Below are 17,092 nucleotides of genomic sequence, written 5' to 3'. Positions count from 1 at the left end.
ATTTTCCTGTTTTCTTATGACCATATACAGCTTATTGAGTGCTGTCTTAGTACAAGCATCGGTTTGAGGTGGTAAATAGATAGCTACGAAGAATGTTGAAGAAAACTCTCTTCGTAAATAGTGTGGTCGACAGATTATCATGAGATACTTTACATCAGGCGAGCAAAACATTGAGACATCCTTACTATAAGATGTCTTGCACCAGCTGTTGTTTTCAAATATACACAGAGCGCCATCCCTTGCCTTACCAGAGGTGGATGTTCTATCTTGCCGATGCAGCGTAAACCCCAGCAGCTGTATGTTATTCATGTTGTCGTTCAGCCACGACTCGGTGAAACATGAGATATTACAGTTTTTAATGTTCCGTTGGTAAGATATACGTGCTTTCAATTCATCCCATTTATTTTCCATTAATTGAATGTTAGGATATTCGTGATCGTAGTTCATTAATTTTGTTATCCAATGATTCTACGTTGGCAAATAAGACTGATGGTAGAGGAAGATTACCCACTCGCATCGGATTCTTACATGGCACCCCGACTTACATCCCCAAAATGTCTCTTTCTCATGCGAATCTATGGGATTTGGGCCTTGTTGGGTGTCTGAGGTAAATCCTTCGCGTATGACTTTTAAAGAAAAAATCCTCGTCCAGTACAAGGAGAATAATCACTGTCTAGAAGCTCTTTTTGGTCATAAGAGACTGGGGCAGAAACATTATGTACTAAATAAGTTACAAATAGAACGAAAAAGAAACACAATAGCACAATTGGTTAGGAGGCCTTAAACGGCAGCCATCTTTTGTTTTTGACCAAATACTTATTTTCCACCATAATTTGCAAATAAATTCATTAAAAATCCTACAATGTGATTTTCTGGATTTTTTTTCTCATTTTGTCTGTCATAGTTGAAGTGTACCTATGATGAATATTACAGGCCTCTCTCATCTTTTTAAGTGGGAGAACTTGCACAATTGGTGGCTGACCAAATACTTTTTTCTTAAACTCATGCAGACCTACCTGGATCTTACTCACAAGCTCACTACACAGCAGCTCCATAAGTTAACTACAACAATTCCCAACTGTTTAAAATGTTCAAACACATTTTCTTTAAGTTCAACAAGGTCACTTCACAACACATCAATACCCAGGACATTACTTTTCATTTCAGACATGTGCTTTATTCAAAGAAACAGCTGTACTATCAAGTATCATAAGCACACCCTAAATAGTGTGAGAACATCCAGACAGGATGTCCTTAAAAGGTCATTAAAACAGGACACAGGAAAACTCCTCAATCACTTTTTGACAGCAACCGTCTACTATATTCTCTCTTCCGTCACAAGACCCACTGGTTGATTCTAATTTATAATATAATTTTACGCCTCACTCCCTCTTATCTGAAATACCAACTGCAGCCCTCATCCTCCACATACAACACCCGTTCTGCCAGTCGCATTCTGTTCAAGGTCCCCAAATTCCTGGGTTGCTCTTCTTTTCAGTTCGCTGCAACTTACAACTGGAACGAGCTGCAAAAAACACTCAAACTGGACCGTTTTATTTACATCTCTTCATTCAAAGACTCAATCATTGACAGTTGTGTTGCAATGCTATGTAGTTGTCTTAGGTCTCACTTTATGTAGTGTTTTGGTGTCAATCTTGTTGTGATTTGCTTTTTGTCATATATTTTCATTTAATTTTTTATTTTGAAGCCCAGCCCTCATCCCCGCAGGAGGCCTTTTGCCTTTTGGTAGGCCGTCATTGTGAATAAGAACTTGCCTGGTTAAATAAAGGTAAAAAAATAAATAATAATGATAATATTAATAATATTATAATATATACATGAATAATAATTGCTACAGAACTCTCACTAACGGGTGCTCCAAATTTGGATTATACAAGACACGCTTTAAAATATGTTAATGAGCCAGAGACTCTTTTCACACCAACAAACGTTTCCCGACAATGAACCATAATTAGTCAGTATGTCAGTGATAAAATTACAAAATCGGCTAAAAGTGCAGATCCGGATCCCTCACCCTGAACTTCAAAGCAGAGAACTGGTGTAAACCTGGTCGTTATGACGGACTGGTGCTGGAGCTGCCGCCACACACTGACAATGGACAGTTTCATGTACCATCAACCAGGGAACTCTGTCCCGTTCAGGTGAATCATAACCATCCCAGAGTTCCTTGCTTCACTGGTAGCTGTATCTCTGAATCCCGCTCGTGCCGCTCTCGGGAGAAGAGGAGCGCTGTCTACCTCCCCATGACGCATTCTACAGAAGAGGAGCGCTATCGACCTCGCGGTGAGGCCCTTTACAGAAAATGAGCGCTGTCGACCTCCCGGTGACGCCCTCTACAGGAGAGGAGCCCTGTCGACCTCTCGGTGATGCCCTCTACAGGAGAGGAGCCCTGTCGACCTCTCGGTGGCGCCCTCTACAGGAGAGGAGCCCTGTCGACCTCTCGGTGACGCCCTCTACAGGAGAGGAGCCCTGTCGACCTCTCGTGATGCCCTCTACAGGAGAGGAGCCCTGTCGACCTCTCGGTGACGCCCTCTACAGGAGAGGAGCCCTGTCGACCTCTCGGTGACGCCCTCTACAGGAGAGGAGCCCTGTCAACCTCTCGGTGAGTCCCTCTATAGAAGAAGACATCTACATCAACTTCAGGGACATTGCTGTTAGGACTGCATCATTGCTCCTTTGCCACAGAGATTGCCCATTCTCACTGAACAGCACCAAGCATTTCATCTTCATCTGGTTGTTACTGACAAGGAGCACATGTCCCTTAATGTTGATGATGTGGTTGTTACTGACAAGGAGCACATGTCCCTTAATGTTGATTATGTGGTTGTTACTGACAAGGAGCACATGTCCCTTAATGTTGATGATGTGGTTGTTACTGACAAGGAGACCATGTCCCTTAATGTTGATGATGTGGTTGTTACTGACAAGGAGCACATGTCCCTTAATGTTGATGATGTGGTTGTTACTGACAAGGAGACCATGTCCCTTAATGTTGATGATGTGGTTGTTACTGACAAGGAGCACATGTCCCTTAATGTTGATGATGTGGTTGTTACTGACAAGGAGCACATGTCCCTTAATGTTGATTATGTGGTTGTTACTGACAAGGAGCACATGTCCCTTAATGTTGATGATGTGGTTGTTACTGACAAGGAGCACATGTCCCTTAATGTTGATGATGTGGTTGTTACTGACAAGGAGCACATGTCCCTTAATGTTGATGATGTGGTTATTACTGACAAGGAGACCATGTCCCTTAATGTTGATGATGTGGTTGTTACTGACAAGGAGCACATGTCCCTTAATGTTGATGATGTGGTTGTTACTGACAAGGAGCACATGTCCCTTAATGTTGATTATGTGGTTGTTACTGACAAGGAGCACATGTCCCTTAATGTTGATGATGTGGTTGTTACTGACAAGGAGCACATGTCCCTTAATGTTGATTATGTGGTTGTTACTGACAAGGAGACCATGTCCCTTAATGTTGATGATGTGGTTGTTACTGACAAGGAGACCATGTCCCTTAATGTTGATGATGTGGTTGTTACTGACAAGGAGCACATGTCCCTTAATGTTGATGATGTGGTTGTTACTGACAAGGAGACCATGTCCCTTAATGTTGATGATGTGGTTGTTACTGACAACATTGATACAACCAGTGTGTGCCCAGTGGGTGTAGAACACTGCAGTAAAAAGGTTTGAAAATGTAGCTTTTTTTTTTACTGCAGTGTTTTACACTCACTGGGCACACACTGGTTGTATCAATGTATCAAACACATCTGGGAGTAATGATACATGTTTGATGAATAAACTATTTACTAATCCATTCTAAAATGTTTACTACAAAGTGCTATTATAAAGTCTTACTAATCTCTATATTCATTCAGACTCAACAGCATCTGACAGAGCTGATCTGGTGTGACCCCTGACCTGGCACCAGTGATGTAGTGAGAGTAGTGGTAGTGTTCATAGCCAGTATGTTGAGGTTGAAGTGTCTGCTGTGGTCTCCTGCATTATTGTGTTTAAATCATTGAAGTTGCAGCCATTTTGGCTGTAGTGTTTCCAAGACCATGGCCGAAAAGACAATAACGATTCAATCGTAAATTTTATTTTTTACTTGCGTATTAGGATAGATTATAAACATTGATTGACTTGTTTGGATAAGTTTATTGGTAAAGTTTGGGATGAATTTTTTATGCATTTTGACGGAGGGAAACTGAATGGATTATTGACTGAAGCGCGCCAGATAAACTGAGATTCTATGGATAAAGAAGGAATTTATCGAACAAAAGGACCATTTGTCCTTACCTTTTCAAAGGTAAGGAATATATTGTATCGCTATTTCTGACTTTCGTGTCGCAACTCCCTGGTTGAAAATGATTTGTTATGCATTTGTGTGCTGGACGCTGTCCTCAGATAATCACATGGTTTGCTTTCGCCGTAAAGTGTTTTTGAAATCTGACACCTTGTCTGGATTAACAACAAGTTTTATTTTCATGTATTGCATTTGTGATTTCATGAAAGTTTTATATTCATAGTAATTTAATTAGAATTTGGGGCCCTGCCATTTCACCGGATGTTGGCCAGGTGGGATGCTACCTTCCCACCTATATCAAAGAAGTTAAAAGGGCATGACAAAGCCTATTTCCCCTCAGGAGACTGAAAATATTTGGCATGTGTCCTAAAATCCTCAAAAAGTTCTACAGCTGCACCATCGAGAGCATCTGACTGGTTGCATCACTGCTTGGTAAGGCAACTACTCGGCCTCCGACCACATGACACTTACTTACGGCAGTGCGTACAGCCCAGTATATCACTGGAGCGAAGCTTCCTGCCATCCAGGACCTCTATACTAGGCCATGTCAGAGGAAGATTCCAGCCACCCTAGTCACAGAGTTTTCTCTCTGCTACCGCACAGCAATAGGTACCGGAGCACTAGGTCTAGGTCCAAGAGGCTTCTAAACAGCTTCTACCCCCAAGCCATAAGACTCCTGAACAGCTTATCAAATGGCTACCCAGTGTATTTGCATTGCCCCCGCCCCTCTTTTACACTGCTGCTTTATTCTTTTTTCATTTAGGTAGTCAAGTCAGATGAGAATTAATTCTTATTTACAATGAGGTATTAACGATGGCAATCCCTCCCCTAACCCTTACAATGATGGGCAATTTGTGCCCTATTTTTTTATGTATTTTTATTTGTTTCACCTTTATTTAACCAGGTAGGCTAGTTGAGAACACCTTTATTTAACCAGGTAGGCTAGTTGAGAACACCTTTATTTAACCAGGTAGGCCAGTTGAGAACACCTTTATTTAACCAGGCAGGCCAGTTGAGAACACCTTTATTTAACCAGGTAGGCCAGTTGAGAACACCTTTATTTAACCAGGTAGGCCAGTTGAGAACACCTTTATTTAACCAGGTAGGCTAGTTGAGAACACCTTTATTTAACCAGGTAGGCTAGTTGAGAACACCTTTATTTAACCAGGTAGGCTAGTTGAGAACACCTTTATTTAACCAGGTAGGCCAGTTGAGAACACCTTTATTTAACCAGGCAGGCTAGTTGAGAACACCTTTATTTAACCAGGTAGGCTAGTTGAGAACACCTTTATTTAACCAGGTAGGCTAGTTGAGAACACCTTTATTTAACCAGGTAGGCTAGTTGAGAACACCTTTATTTAACCAGGTAGGCTAGTTGAGAACACCTTTATTTAACCAGGTAGGCTAGTTGAGAACACCTTTATTTAACCAGGTAGGCCAGTTGAGAACACCTTTATTTAACCAGGTAGGCCAGTTGAGAACACCTTTATTTAACCAGGTAGGCTAGTTGAGAACACCTTTATTTAACCAGGTAGGCTAGTTGAGAACACCTTTATTTAACCAGGTAGGCTAGTTCAGAACACCTTTATTTAACCAGGCAGGCTAGTTGAGAACACCTTTATTTAACCAGGCAGGCTAGTTGAGAACACCTTTATTTAACCAGGTAGGCTAGTTGAGAACACCTTTATTTAACCAGGTAGGCTAGTTGAGAACACCTTTATTTAACCAGGTAGGCTAGTTGAGTACACCTTTATTTAACCAGGTAGGCTAGTTGAGAACACCTTTATTTAACCAGGTAGGCTAGTTGAGAACACCTTTATTTAACCAGGTAGGCTAGTTGAGAACACCTTTATTTAACCAGGTAGGTCAGTTGAGAACACCTTTATTTAACCAGGTAGGCCAGTTGAGAACACCTTTATTTAACCAGGTAGGCTAGTTGAGAACACCTTTATTTAACCAGGTAGGCCAGTTGAGAACACCTTTATTTAACCAGGTAGGCTAGTTGAGAACACCTTTATTTAACCAGGTAGGCCAGTTGAGAACACCTTTATTTAACCAGGTAGGCCAGTTGAGAACACCTTTATTTAACCAGGTAGGCCAGTTGAGAACACCTTTATTTAACCAGGTAGGCTAGTTGAGAACACCTTTATTTAACCAGGTAGGCCAGTTGAGAACACCTTTATTTAACCAGGTAGGCTAGTTGAGAACACCTTTATTTAACCAGGTAGGCCAGTTGAGAACACCTTTATTTAACCAGGTAGGCTAGTTGAGAACACCTTTATTTAACCAGGTAGGCCAGTTGAGAACACCTTTATTTAACCAGGTAGGCTAGTTGAGAACACCTTTATTTAACCAGGTAGGCTAGTTGAGAACACCTTTATTTAACCAGGTAGGCCAGTTGAGAACACCTTTATTTAACCAGGTAGGCTAGTTGAGAACACCTTTATTTAACCAGGTAGGCCAGTTGAGAACACCTTTATTTAACCAGGTAGGCTAGTTGAGAACACCTTTATTTAACCAGGTAGGCTAGTTGAGAACACCTTTATTTAACCAGGTAGGCTAGTTGAGAACACCTTTATTTAACCAGGTAGGCTAGTTGAGAACACCTTTATTTAACCAGGTAGGCTAGTTGAGAACACCTTTATTTAACCAGGTAGGCCAGTTGAGAACACCTTTATTTAACCAGGTAGGCCAGTTGAGAACACCTTTATTTAACCAGGTAGGCTAGTTGAGAACACCTTTATTTAACCAGGTAGGCTAGTTGAGAACACCTTTATTTAACCAGGTAGGCTAGTTGAGAACACCTTTATTTAACCAGGTAGGCTAGTTGAGAACACCTTTATTTAACCAGGTAGGCTAGTTGAGAACACCTTTATTTAACCAGGTAGGCTAGTTGAGAACACCTTTATTTAACCAGGTAGGCTAGTTGAGAACACCTTTATTTAACCAGGTAGGCTAGTTGAGAACACCTTTATTTAACCAGGTAGGCTAGTTGAGAACACCTTTATTTAACCAGGCAGGCTAGTTGAGAACACCTTTATTTAACCAGGCAGGCTAGTTGAGAACACCTTTATTTAACCAGGTAGGCTAGTTGAGAACACCTTTATTTAACCAGGTAGGCTAGTTGAGAACACCTTTATTTAACCAGGTAGGCCAGTTGAGAACACCTTTATTTAACCAGGCAGGCTAGTTGAGAACACCTTTATTTAACCAGGCAGGCTAGTTGAGAACACCTTTATTTAACCAGGCAGGCTAGTTGAGAACACCTTTATTTAACCAGGTAGGCTAGTTGAGAACACCTTTATTTAACCAGGTAGGCTAGTTGAGAACACCTTTATTTAACCAGGTAGGCTAGTTGAGAACACCTTTATTTAACCAGGTAGGCTAGTTGAGAACAAGTTCTCATTTGCAACTGCGACCTGGCCAAGATAAAGCGTAGCAATTCGACACATAGAACAACACAGAGTTACACATGGAATAAACAAAACATACAGTCAATAATACAGTAGAACAAAAGAAAACAAAAAGTCTATATACAGTGAGTGCAAATGAGGTAAGTTAAGGAAATAAATAGGCCATGGTGGCAAAGTAATTACAATATAGCAATTAAACACTATAATGGTAGATCGGCAGGAGATGAATGTGCAGGTAGAGATACTGGGGTGCAAAGGAGCAAAATAAATACCAGTTTGGGGATGAGGTAGGTAGATAGATGGGCTGTTTACAGATGGGCTATGTACAGCTGCAGTGATCTGTAAGCTGCTCTGACAGCTGGTGCTTAAAGTTAGTGAGGGAGATGTGAGTCTCCAGCTTCAGAGATCTTTGCAATTCGTTCCAGTCATGGGCAGCAGAGAACTGGAAGGGAAGACGACCAAAGGAGGATTTGGCTTTGGAGGTGACCAGGGAGGTATACCTGCTGGAGCACGTGCTACGAGTGGGTGCTGCTATGGTGAGCAGTGAGCTGAGATAAGGCGGGGCTTTACCTAGCAGAGACTTGTAGATAACCTGTAGCCAGTTGGTTTGGCGACGAATATGAAGCGAGGGCCATCCAACGAGAGCGTTGAGGTCGCAATGGTGGGTAGTGTATGGGACTTTGGTGACAAAACAGATGGCACTGTGATAGACTACATCCAGTTTGTTGAGTAGAGTGTTGGAGGCTATTTTATAGATGACATCACCGAAGTCGAGGAATCATAGGATGGTCAGTTTTACGAGGGTATGTTTGCAGCATGAGTGAAGGATGCTTTGTTGCGATATAGGAAGCTGATTCTAGATTTAATTTTGTCTGGAAGGAGAGTTTACAGTCTAACCAGACACCCAGGTATTTGTAGTTGTCCACGTATTCTAAGTCAGAGCCGTCCAGAGTAGTGATGCTGGACGGGCAAGCAGGTGCAGGCAGTGATCGATTGAATAGCATGCATTTAGTTTTACTTGTGTTTAAGGGCAATTGGAGGCCATGGAAGGAGAGTTGTATGGCATTGAAGCTCTTCTGGAGGGTTGTTAACACAGTGTCCAAGGAGGGGCCAGAGGTATACAGAATGGTGTCGTCTGCGTAGAGGTGGATCAGAGAATCACCAGCAGCAAGAGCAACATCATTGATGTATACAGAAAAGAGAGTCGGCCCGAGAATTGAACCCTGTGGCACACCCATAGAGACTGTCAGAGGTCCGGACAACAGGCCCTCAGATTTGACACACTGAACTCTATCAGAAAAGTCGTTTGTGAACCAGGCGAGGCAATCATTTGAGAAACCAAGGCTGTCAAGTCTGCCAATAAGAATGTTGTGATTGACACAACATCGTCGAAAGCCTTGGCCAGGTCGATGAATACGGCTGCACAGTAAAGTCTCTTATCGATGGCGGTTATGATGTCGTTTAGAACCTTGAGCGTGGCTTAGGTGCACCCATGACCAGCTCTGAAACCAGATTGCTTAGCGGAGAAGGTATGGTGGGATTAGAAATGGTCAGTAAGGCATATTGAGCAGGGCTAGAGGCTCAACAGTGAAATAAGACAGTAATCACGAACCAGGACAGTAATGGACGAGGCATATTGATATTAGAGAGAGGCATAGCCAAGTGAACATATGGGTCTAGTGAGTGGTTGGGCTGACTTTGGACACAGTTAGCAGGCCGATGCTAACAAGCTAACAGTTAGTAGACCGGGGCTAAACCAGCTAGCAGTTATCAGGCCGGGTTAGCAAGCAAGCAGTTAGCAGGGGCTAGCAGTTAGCAAGCAACCAGTTAGCAAGGGCTAGCAGTTAGCAGACCGGGCAGGCAAGCTAGCAGTTAGCAGACCTGGGCCGGCAGCTAGCAGTTAGTAGACCGGGGCAGGCTAGCAGTTAGCAGGCCGGGTTAGCAAAGCAAGCAGTTAGCAGGAGCTAGCAGGAGCTAGCAGTTAGCAGACCGGGTTAGCAAGCAAGCAGTTAGCAAGGGCTAGCAGACGGGGCAGGCAAGCTAGCAGTTAGCAGACCGGGCCCTGCAAGCTAGCAGTTAGCAGACCGGGCCCTGCAAGCTAGCAGCTAGCAGACCGGGTTAGCAAGCAAGAAGATAGTAGGGGCTAGAAAGCGATGGGGATGCGATGGGGACTCCCTATGGGACTCCTGATAAAGGCCGGTTGTGATACAGCCCAGGATCGAACCAGGGTCTGTAGTGATGCCTCTGGCATCGCGATGCAGTGCCTTTGACCGCTGCGCCACTTTGGAGCCCTACTCCCTCTTTATTGTCTATGCATAGACACTTTAACTCTAACTACATGTACATATTACCTCATCTAACCTGTGCCCCCGCACATTGACTCTGTACTGATACCCCCTGTATATAGCCTCGGTACTGTAATTTCACTGCTGCTCTTTAATTATTTGTTATTTTTATTCTCTACTTATCTATTTTTTACTTAAGGTAGTTGATATGATGCAACAAGTACAATAGTTTGTCCACCATCGTGAACACATACGAAGATGGTCCATCCTGTCCTACAGACAGATCTTGGGCTTAACGGCAAGAAAGTTGATTTATCATCAAAAAGGAAACATACAAAACCTGGAAGGCCATGGTGAGCCAGAGTGGAAGAAGCAATGTCTGAGGCCCTCACAGCTTGAAGACGGGGATTTGGAGACTGATGGGGGTGACGGGTTACAATAGGCCCCTGAAAGGAGGAAAATTATGATTCTTCTTTTTCTCTAAGAAAATAACAATAAACAGCCTTTCCTACAAATAATTATTATACATATAAACATGTATTGTGCAGTAACGTGTGGTATTGTGTAATAATATGTATGATTCATACAAAGGTTCTGTAAAAAAAACAGTGTTATAGTTTAATATTGTACAAGGAACTTTTTAATAATTGTAATATGTATGCATTTCTTTACTAAAGATTTAGAAGAAAATTGTATTTACCTTAATAAATGAATGACAGCTCTCTTTCTCTTGCTCTCTCTACACAAGAGACATTGATTCATTGGGATGTGTGTGTGTGTGTCTGAGGCCAGGCTGCATGGTTGGTGTCAGGTTACAAGCTAGGGGTGTTACAAACAGAGAGAGAGAGAGAGAGAAACCCTGATCAAGGAGCAAAAGCCTTATTTTAAAATAAAATTATAATAAACTGTCTTTCCTACAAAAAATTATGATACATTTAAACGTTTATTGCGTATTAAAGTGTAGTATTGTTTAATAATAATATGTAAGGTTTAGGGAAAAAAAGTGAGTGTTATAGTTTTAATATTGCATAGTACATTTTAATAATAGTAATATGTATGCATTTCTGTACTAAATATTTAGAGGAAAATAAGAAGATTTTCAAAGAAAATGTAATTTACCTTTAATGAAATCTCTCTCTCTCTCTCTCTCTCTCTCTCTACAATAGAAATAGGTTAGTTGGGGTGTGTGTTTTTGTGTGTGTCTGAGGCCAGGCTGCGTGGATAGTGCCAGGTTACAATAGGAACCTGAAAAGGATCAAATGCCTTTTTTCTAAGAAAATAATGATAAACATTTTTCATTCCTACAAAAAAAATTACGATAAATGTAAACATTTATTAGGTTTTAAAGTGTAGTGTATTGTTTAATAATAATATACAAGGTTTAGTAAAAAAAACATTAGTGGTATAGTTTAATATTGCATAGTACATTTTTAATAATAGTAATATGTATGCATTTCTGTACTAAAGATTTATATTAATATAAAAGAGAAAATGTCATTCATAAACATATCTTTTACATGTTATTTCATCTTTATTTAATTAGGAAGTCAGTTAAAGAAAAAAATCGTATTTACAATTACGGCCTACCACGCGCAAAGCTGGGCAAATTATGCACCGCCCTATGGGACTCCAAACCACTGCAGGATGTGATACAGCCTGGATTCAAACCAGGGACTGTAGTGACGTCTCTTGCACTGAGAAGCAGTGCCTTAGAACACTGCGCCACTTGGGAGAAATTAATCATGTCTAACCTTTAACATTTTAAAAAGAGTTCTCGGGGGGGGGGGGGGGGGGGCATCCTAGGATGTCCGAGGATGGCCTGTTCAGGGAGTGTCTCAGTCATTCAATTTTTTTAATTATATTAATTAAAAAAACAACTCCAGAGGCCTCACACTCTGAGAAATGTTTGATAAATAAACTATTTACTAATCCATTCTAAAATGTTTATTACAAAGTGCTATTATAAAGTCTTACTAATCTCTATATTCATTCAGACTCAACAGCATCTGACATAGCTGATCTGGTATGACCCCTGACCTGGCAGCAGTGATGTAGTGAGAGTAGTGGTAGTGTTCATAACCAGTATGTTGAGGTTGAAGTGTCTGCTGTGGTCTCCTGCACTGTTGTGTTTAATCATTAATGCATATAGTAGTTATTTATAAATGTGAGAATACCTAGCTGACTAACATTTAACTAATGTGGGCTTAATATTAATGATATTAAATGGTGAACAAACTGTAAATACCTTACAAATGGTTTATTACTGAATGTGTTTATAAAGGGTTACCCATATTTGCATATTCTTACATTTGACCATCAACTACTACAGTACACCACTGAGTGAGACCAGGACGTAATCTGATATCATGCAGTGTTTTACATGTAAACGTTACTGCACTTTTTCAAGGCATTTTGTCCCCCCCAAAAAATCTAATGTATTTATATAGCCCTTTTTACATCAGCTGATATATGTACAGAAACCCAGTCTAAAACCCCAAACAGCAAGCAATGCAGGTGTATAACAGAACATGGCCAAGATGTTCAAATGTTCAAAAATGACCAGCATGGTCAAATAATAATAACCACAGTAGTTGTCGAGGGTGCAACAGGTCAGCACCTCAGGAGTAAATGTCAGCTGGCTTTTCATAGCTAATCATTGAGAGTATCTCTACCACTCCTGCTGTCTCTAGAGAGTTGAAAACAGCAGGTCTGGGACAGGTAGCACGTTTGGTGAACAGGTCAGGGTTCCATAGCCGCAGGCAGAACAGATTAAACTAGAGCAGCAGCACAGCTGATAATTAGCGAGAGAATACTTAAATTCACACAGGACACCGGATAAGACAGGAGAAATACTACAGATATAACAGACTGACCCTAGCCCCCCGACACATAAACTACTGCAGCATAAATACTGGAGGCTGAGACAGGAGGGGTCAGGAGACACTGTGGCCCCATCCGATTATACCACAAACAGGGCCCGAACAGGCAAGATATAACCCCACCCACTTTGCCAAAGCACAGCCCCCACACCACTAGAGGGATATCTTAAACCACCAACTTACCATCCTGAGACAAGGCCGAGTATAGCCCACAAAGATCTCCGCCACGGCACAACTGGAGGGGGGGCAACAACCCAGACAGGAAGACCACGTCAGCGAATCAACCCATTCAAGTGACGCACCCCTCCTAGGGACTGCATGGAAGAGCAACAGTAAGCCAGTGACCCAGCCCCTGTAATGGGTTAGAGGAAGAGAATCCCAGGGGAGAGAGGGCAACCGGCCAGGCAGAGACAGCAAGGGCGGTTCGTTGCTACAGATCCTTTCCATTCACTTTCACATTCCTGGGCCAGACTACACTCAATCATATGACCTACTAGAGGGTGATGTTAAAGAACGTATGGAATGATCCATGACGTCCTCAAAATGTACTTTCAGAAATCCATTTATCATTAATAACATGCATCAACCAGAGACTTTGGCATTTGGAATATACACCCCAAATTTATTACAATGTCTTTAACAAAACAAGTTAATGCCTTCTTATGCCTTCTCTAAGTCATTCCTTTCCAAACCAGTCAAATCATTCTGTATCAACATCACATGTATCTATTATGACAACACAGAGATAAGTAATGTCAGCGTATTGTTACATGAATTACAACATAACAGTATAACATGACTATATCTAACCTGTGTTTGTCAAACTTATGAATAAAAACATAGGAACTATGAACGCCTTAACTTCACCCGAGTTAAAATACGCTTAGCTGTCACTTTGAACCATGGATAAAAGAAAGCATAAATTATTGGATTAATTAAGGAATTAAGAAGTGGCAAAAAGCTGATGATGAATGACGATAAATTGTCAATTAAAAGAAAAAGTAAATACAAATGAAATGGAATCCAACAGCTTAGATAGGTGAAAACAACAATAGCTAGAGTTTTTGTTGCTTTTCTCTCCGACTTATTTGCCTGTACAGTTTTAACACCAAACACACTGGCAGCCTCTTTTGAAAATACCTTTCTGGCCTGTGATCTGGCCACCACAAAGATTTTCACATAAAGTGTTATAATAATAGAGCACGGGACAACCATTGTAATAACAAGATCAATTACAGTACCCCAGGTTACTCCTTCAACAATCAAACATTCTTTCAAACACCTACTGGGTACCTGTACATTTACAAAAATGTTTACAGTAGCAGCATAATATATGATACAACAACACCAGGTAATGGATATACAACACATAATTCTTGTTATTGTTATTTTAGAGTGGTACAATAAGGGATCACACACAGCAACATAGCGGTCAATAGATATCAAGACCAAATTGCCCAGAGATAAAGAAGCACATAAACAAGTGATGTAGAAATAAAACACACAGAAATATTCCCCAAAACCCCAGCATGGTTCCATTACTGCTACCGTTGTTACTGGTATCACAATCAATCCCACCAGGAAATCTGACACAGCCAGAGAGAGGATGAGCAGGTTGGTTGGAGTGTGGAGCTGCTTGAAGTGAGAGATGGAGATGATCACCAGTACGTTCAAAAATACTGTAACTGCTGAAATCAATGAGAAGAAGATGTACAGTGTTATGTAGATAGATGTCCATACCAAAGCCTTTCTGCAAGAAGAGTTTCTGTCTTGAAAACAGTATTGAACATCTTCATGTTCCTCCATTTGTAATAAAAGGTAAAAATGCTGAGGTCCTGCTCCTGCTTGGTCTGTGTGTGACCCTGTCAGGTCCACCTTCTGACAAACTCTGATCTCTGCCTCTCTATTTATCCCTGAGTTACTGACAGACACTCCCCTCCCCAGTGTCTCTCCACACACACACACACACACACACACACACACACACACACACACACACACACACACACACACACACACACACACACACACACAAATAAAACAATGGTCGGTTAAATAAATCATTTGTGAAAGATGTAATGTGTGACAGGATTGGAAGTTTCTCTGCCCACCTTGCCTGTCCTTCAACCTTATTGACAGTTAGAAGCCTTACTGATAGTTAGAAAAGGTACATTTTCTCAACTGAGCATTTTAAAGGGGAAAATATAGTATGGGTGATGTTTTGGTCACTCAAAGGCTATTTTAATGGGAAATAGGATAACTGTGCAGACTAACTGTTTGGGTTTTGTCAGTGCTCAGTTTGGAACATAATCCACAACCTCAGGAGACACGATGGCACATCACATGTCAGCTGGCCAGTGGTGGGTGGTAACATGATGGCACTGTGATAGACTGCATCCAATTTATTGAGTAACGTATTGGAGGCTATTTTGTAAATGACATATCCGAAGTCGAGGGTCGGTAGGATGGTCAGTTTTACAAGGGTATGTTTGGCAGCATTAGGCAGGTGCAGGTGCAGGCAGCGATCGGTTGAAGAGCATGCATATAGTTTTACTTGTATTTAAGAGCAATTGGAGGCCAGGGAAGGAGAGTTGTATGGCATTGAAGCTCGTCTGGAGGGTTGTTAACACAGTGTCCAAATTTCACCTTTATTTAACCAGGTAGGCTAGTTGAGAACAAGTTCTCATTTGCAACTGCGACCTGGCCAAGATAAAGCATAGCAGTGTGAACAGACAACAACACAGAGTTACACATGGAGTAAACAATTAACAAGTCAATAACACAGTAGAAAGAAAAAAGAAAAAAAGAGTCTATATACATTGTGTGCAAAAGGCATGAGGAAGTAGGCGAATAATTACAATTTTGCAGATTAATACTGGAGTGGTAAATGATCAGATGGTCATGTACAGGTAGAGATATTGGTGTGCAAAAGAGCAGAAAAGTAAATAAATATAAACAGTATGGGGAAGAGGTAGGTAAAATTGGGTGGGCTATTTACCGGTAGACTATGTACAGCTGCAGCGATCGTTTAGCTGCTCAGATAGCAGATGTTTGAAGTTGGTGAGGGAGATAAAAGTCTCCAACTTCAGCGATTTTTGCAATTCGTTCCAGTCACAGGCAGCAGAGAACTGGAACGAAAGGCGGCCAAATGAGGTGTTGGCTTTAGGGATGATCACCTGCTGGAGCGCGTGCTACGGGTGGGTGTTGCCATCGTGACCAGTGAACTGAGATAAGGCGGAGCTTTACCTAGCATGGACTTGTAGATGACCTGGAGCCAGTGGGTCTGGCGACGAATATGTAGCAAGGGCCAGCCGACTAGAGCATACAGGTCGCAGTGGTGGGTGGTATAAGGTGCTTTAGTAACAAAACGGATGGCACTGTGATAAACTGCATCCAGTTTGCTGAGTAGTGTGTTGGAAGCTATTTTGTAGATGACATCGCCGAAGTCGAGGATCGGTAGGATAGTCAGTTTTACTAGGGTAAGTTTGGCGGCGTAAGTGAAGGAGGCTTTGTTGCGGAATAGAAAGCCGACTCTAGATTTGATTTTAGATTGTAGATGTTTGATATGAGTCTGGAAGGAGAGTTTACAGTCTAGCCAGACACCTAGGTACTTATAGATGTCCACATATTCTAGGTCGGAACCATCCAGGGTGGTGATGCTAGTTGGGCGTGCGGGTGCAGGCAGCGAACGGTTGAAAAGCGTGCATTTGGTTTTACTAGCGTTTAAGAGCAGTTGGAGGCCACGGAAGGAGTGTTGTATGTCATTGAAGCTCGTTTGGAGGTTAGATAGCACAGGGTCCAAGGACGGGCCGGAAGTATACAGAATGGTGTCGTCTACGTAGAGGTGGATCAGGGAATCGCCCGCAGCAAGAGCAACATCATTGATAGATACAGAGAAAAGAGTCGGCCCGAGAATTGAACCCTGTGGCACCCCCATAGAGACTGCCAGAGGACCGGACAGCATGCCCTCCGATTTGACACACTGAACTCTGTCTGCAAAGTAGTTGGTGAACCAGGCAAGGCCGTCATCAGAAAAACCGAGGCTACTGAGTCTGCCGATAAGAATATGGTGATTGACAGAGTCGAAAGCCTTGGCAAGGTCGATGAAGACGGCTGCACAGTACTGTCTTTTATCGATGGCGGTTATGATAGCGTTTAGTACCTTGAGCGTGGCTG

General features: G+C 41.9%; 1 protein-coding gene across 1 annotated transcript; it reads right to left on the bottom strand.

Moving 5' to 3' along the window:
• Positions 1-13,507: 13,507 nt before the first annotated feature.
• Positions 13,508-14,780, bottom strand: LOC109870932 (trace amine-associated receptor 13c-like). Its single transcript, XM_020461640.2, has one exon. The coding sequence runs from the start codon at positions 14,720-14,722 to the stop codon at positions 13,763-13,765; it is 960 nt and encodes a 319-aa protein (XP_020317229.1). The 5' UTR covers positions 14,723-14,780; the 3' UTR covers positions 13,508-13,762.
• Positions 14,781-17,092: the final 2,312 nt, after the last annotated feature.

Source organism: Oncorhynchus kisutch, linkage group LG26 (genome assembly GCF_002021735.2).
Source record: "Oncorhynchus kisutch isolate 150728-3 linkage group LG26, Okis_V2, whole genome shotgun sequence".
Lineage (NCBI taxonomy): Eukaryota > Metazoa > Chordata > Actinopteri > Salmoniformes > Salmonidae > Oncorhynchus > Oncorhynchus kisutch.
The sequence above is the reverse complement of the archived record's forward strand: the minus strand, read 5'-3'. Positions and strand labels throughout refer to the sequence as shown.

Coding starts and splice junctions, on each gene's coding strand:
- LOC109870932 (XM_020461640.2), bottom strand. CDS start 14,722: ATGGAGGAACATGAAGATGTTCAATACTGTTTTCAAGACAGAAACTCT.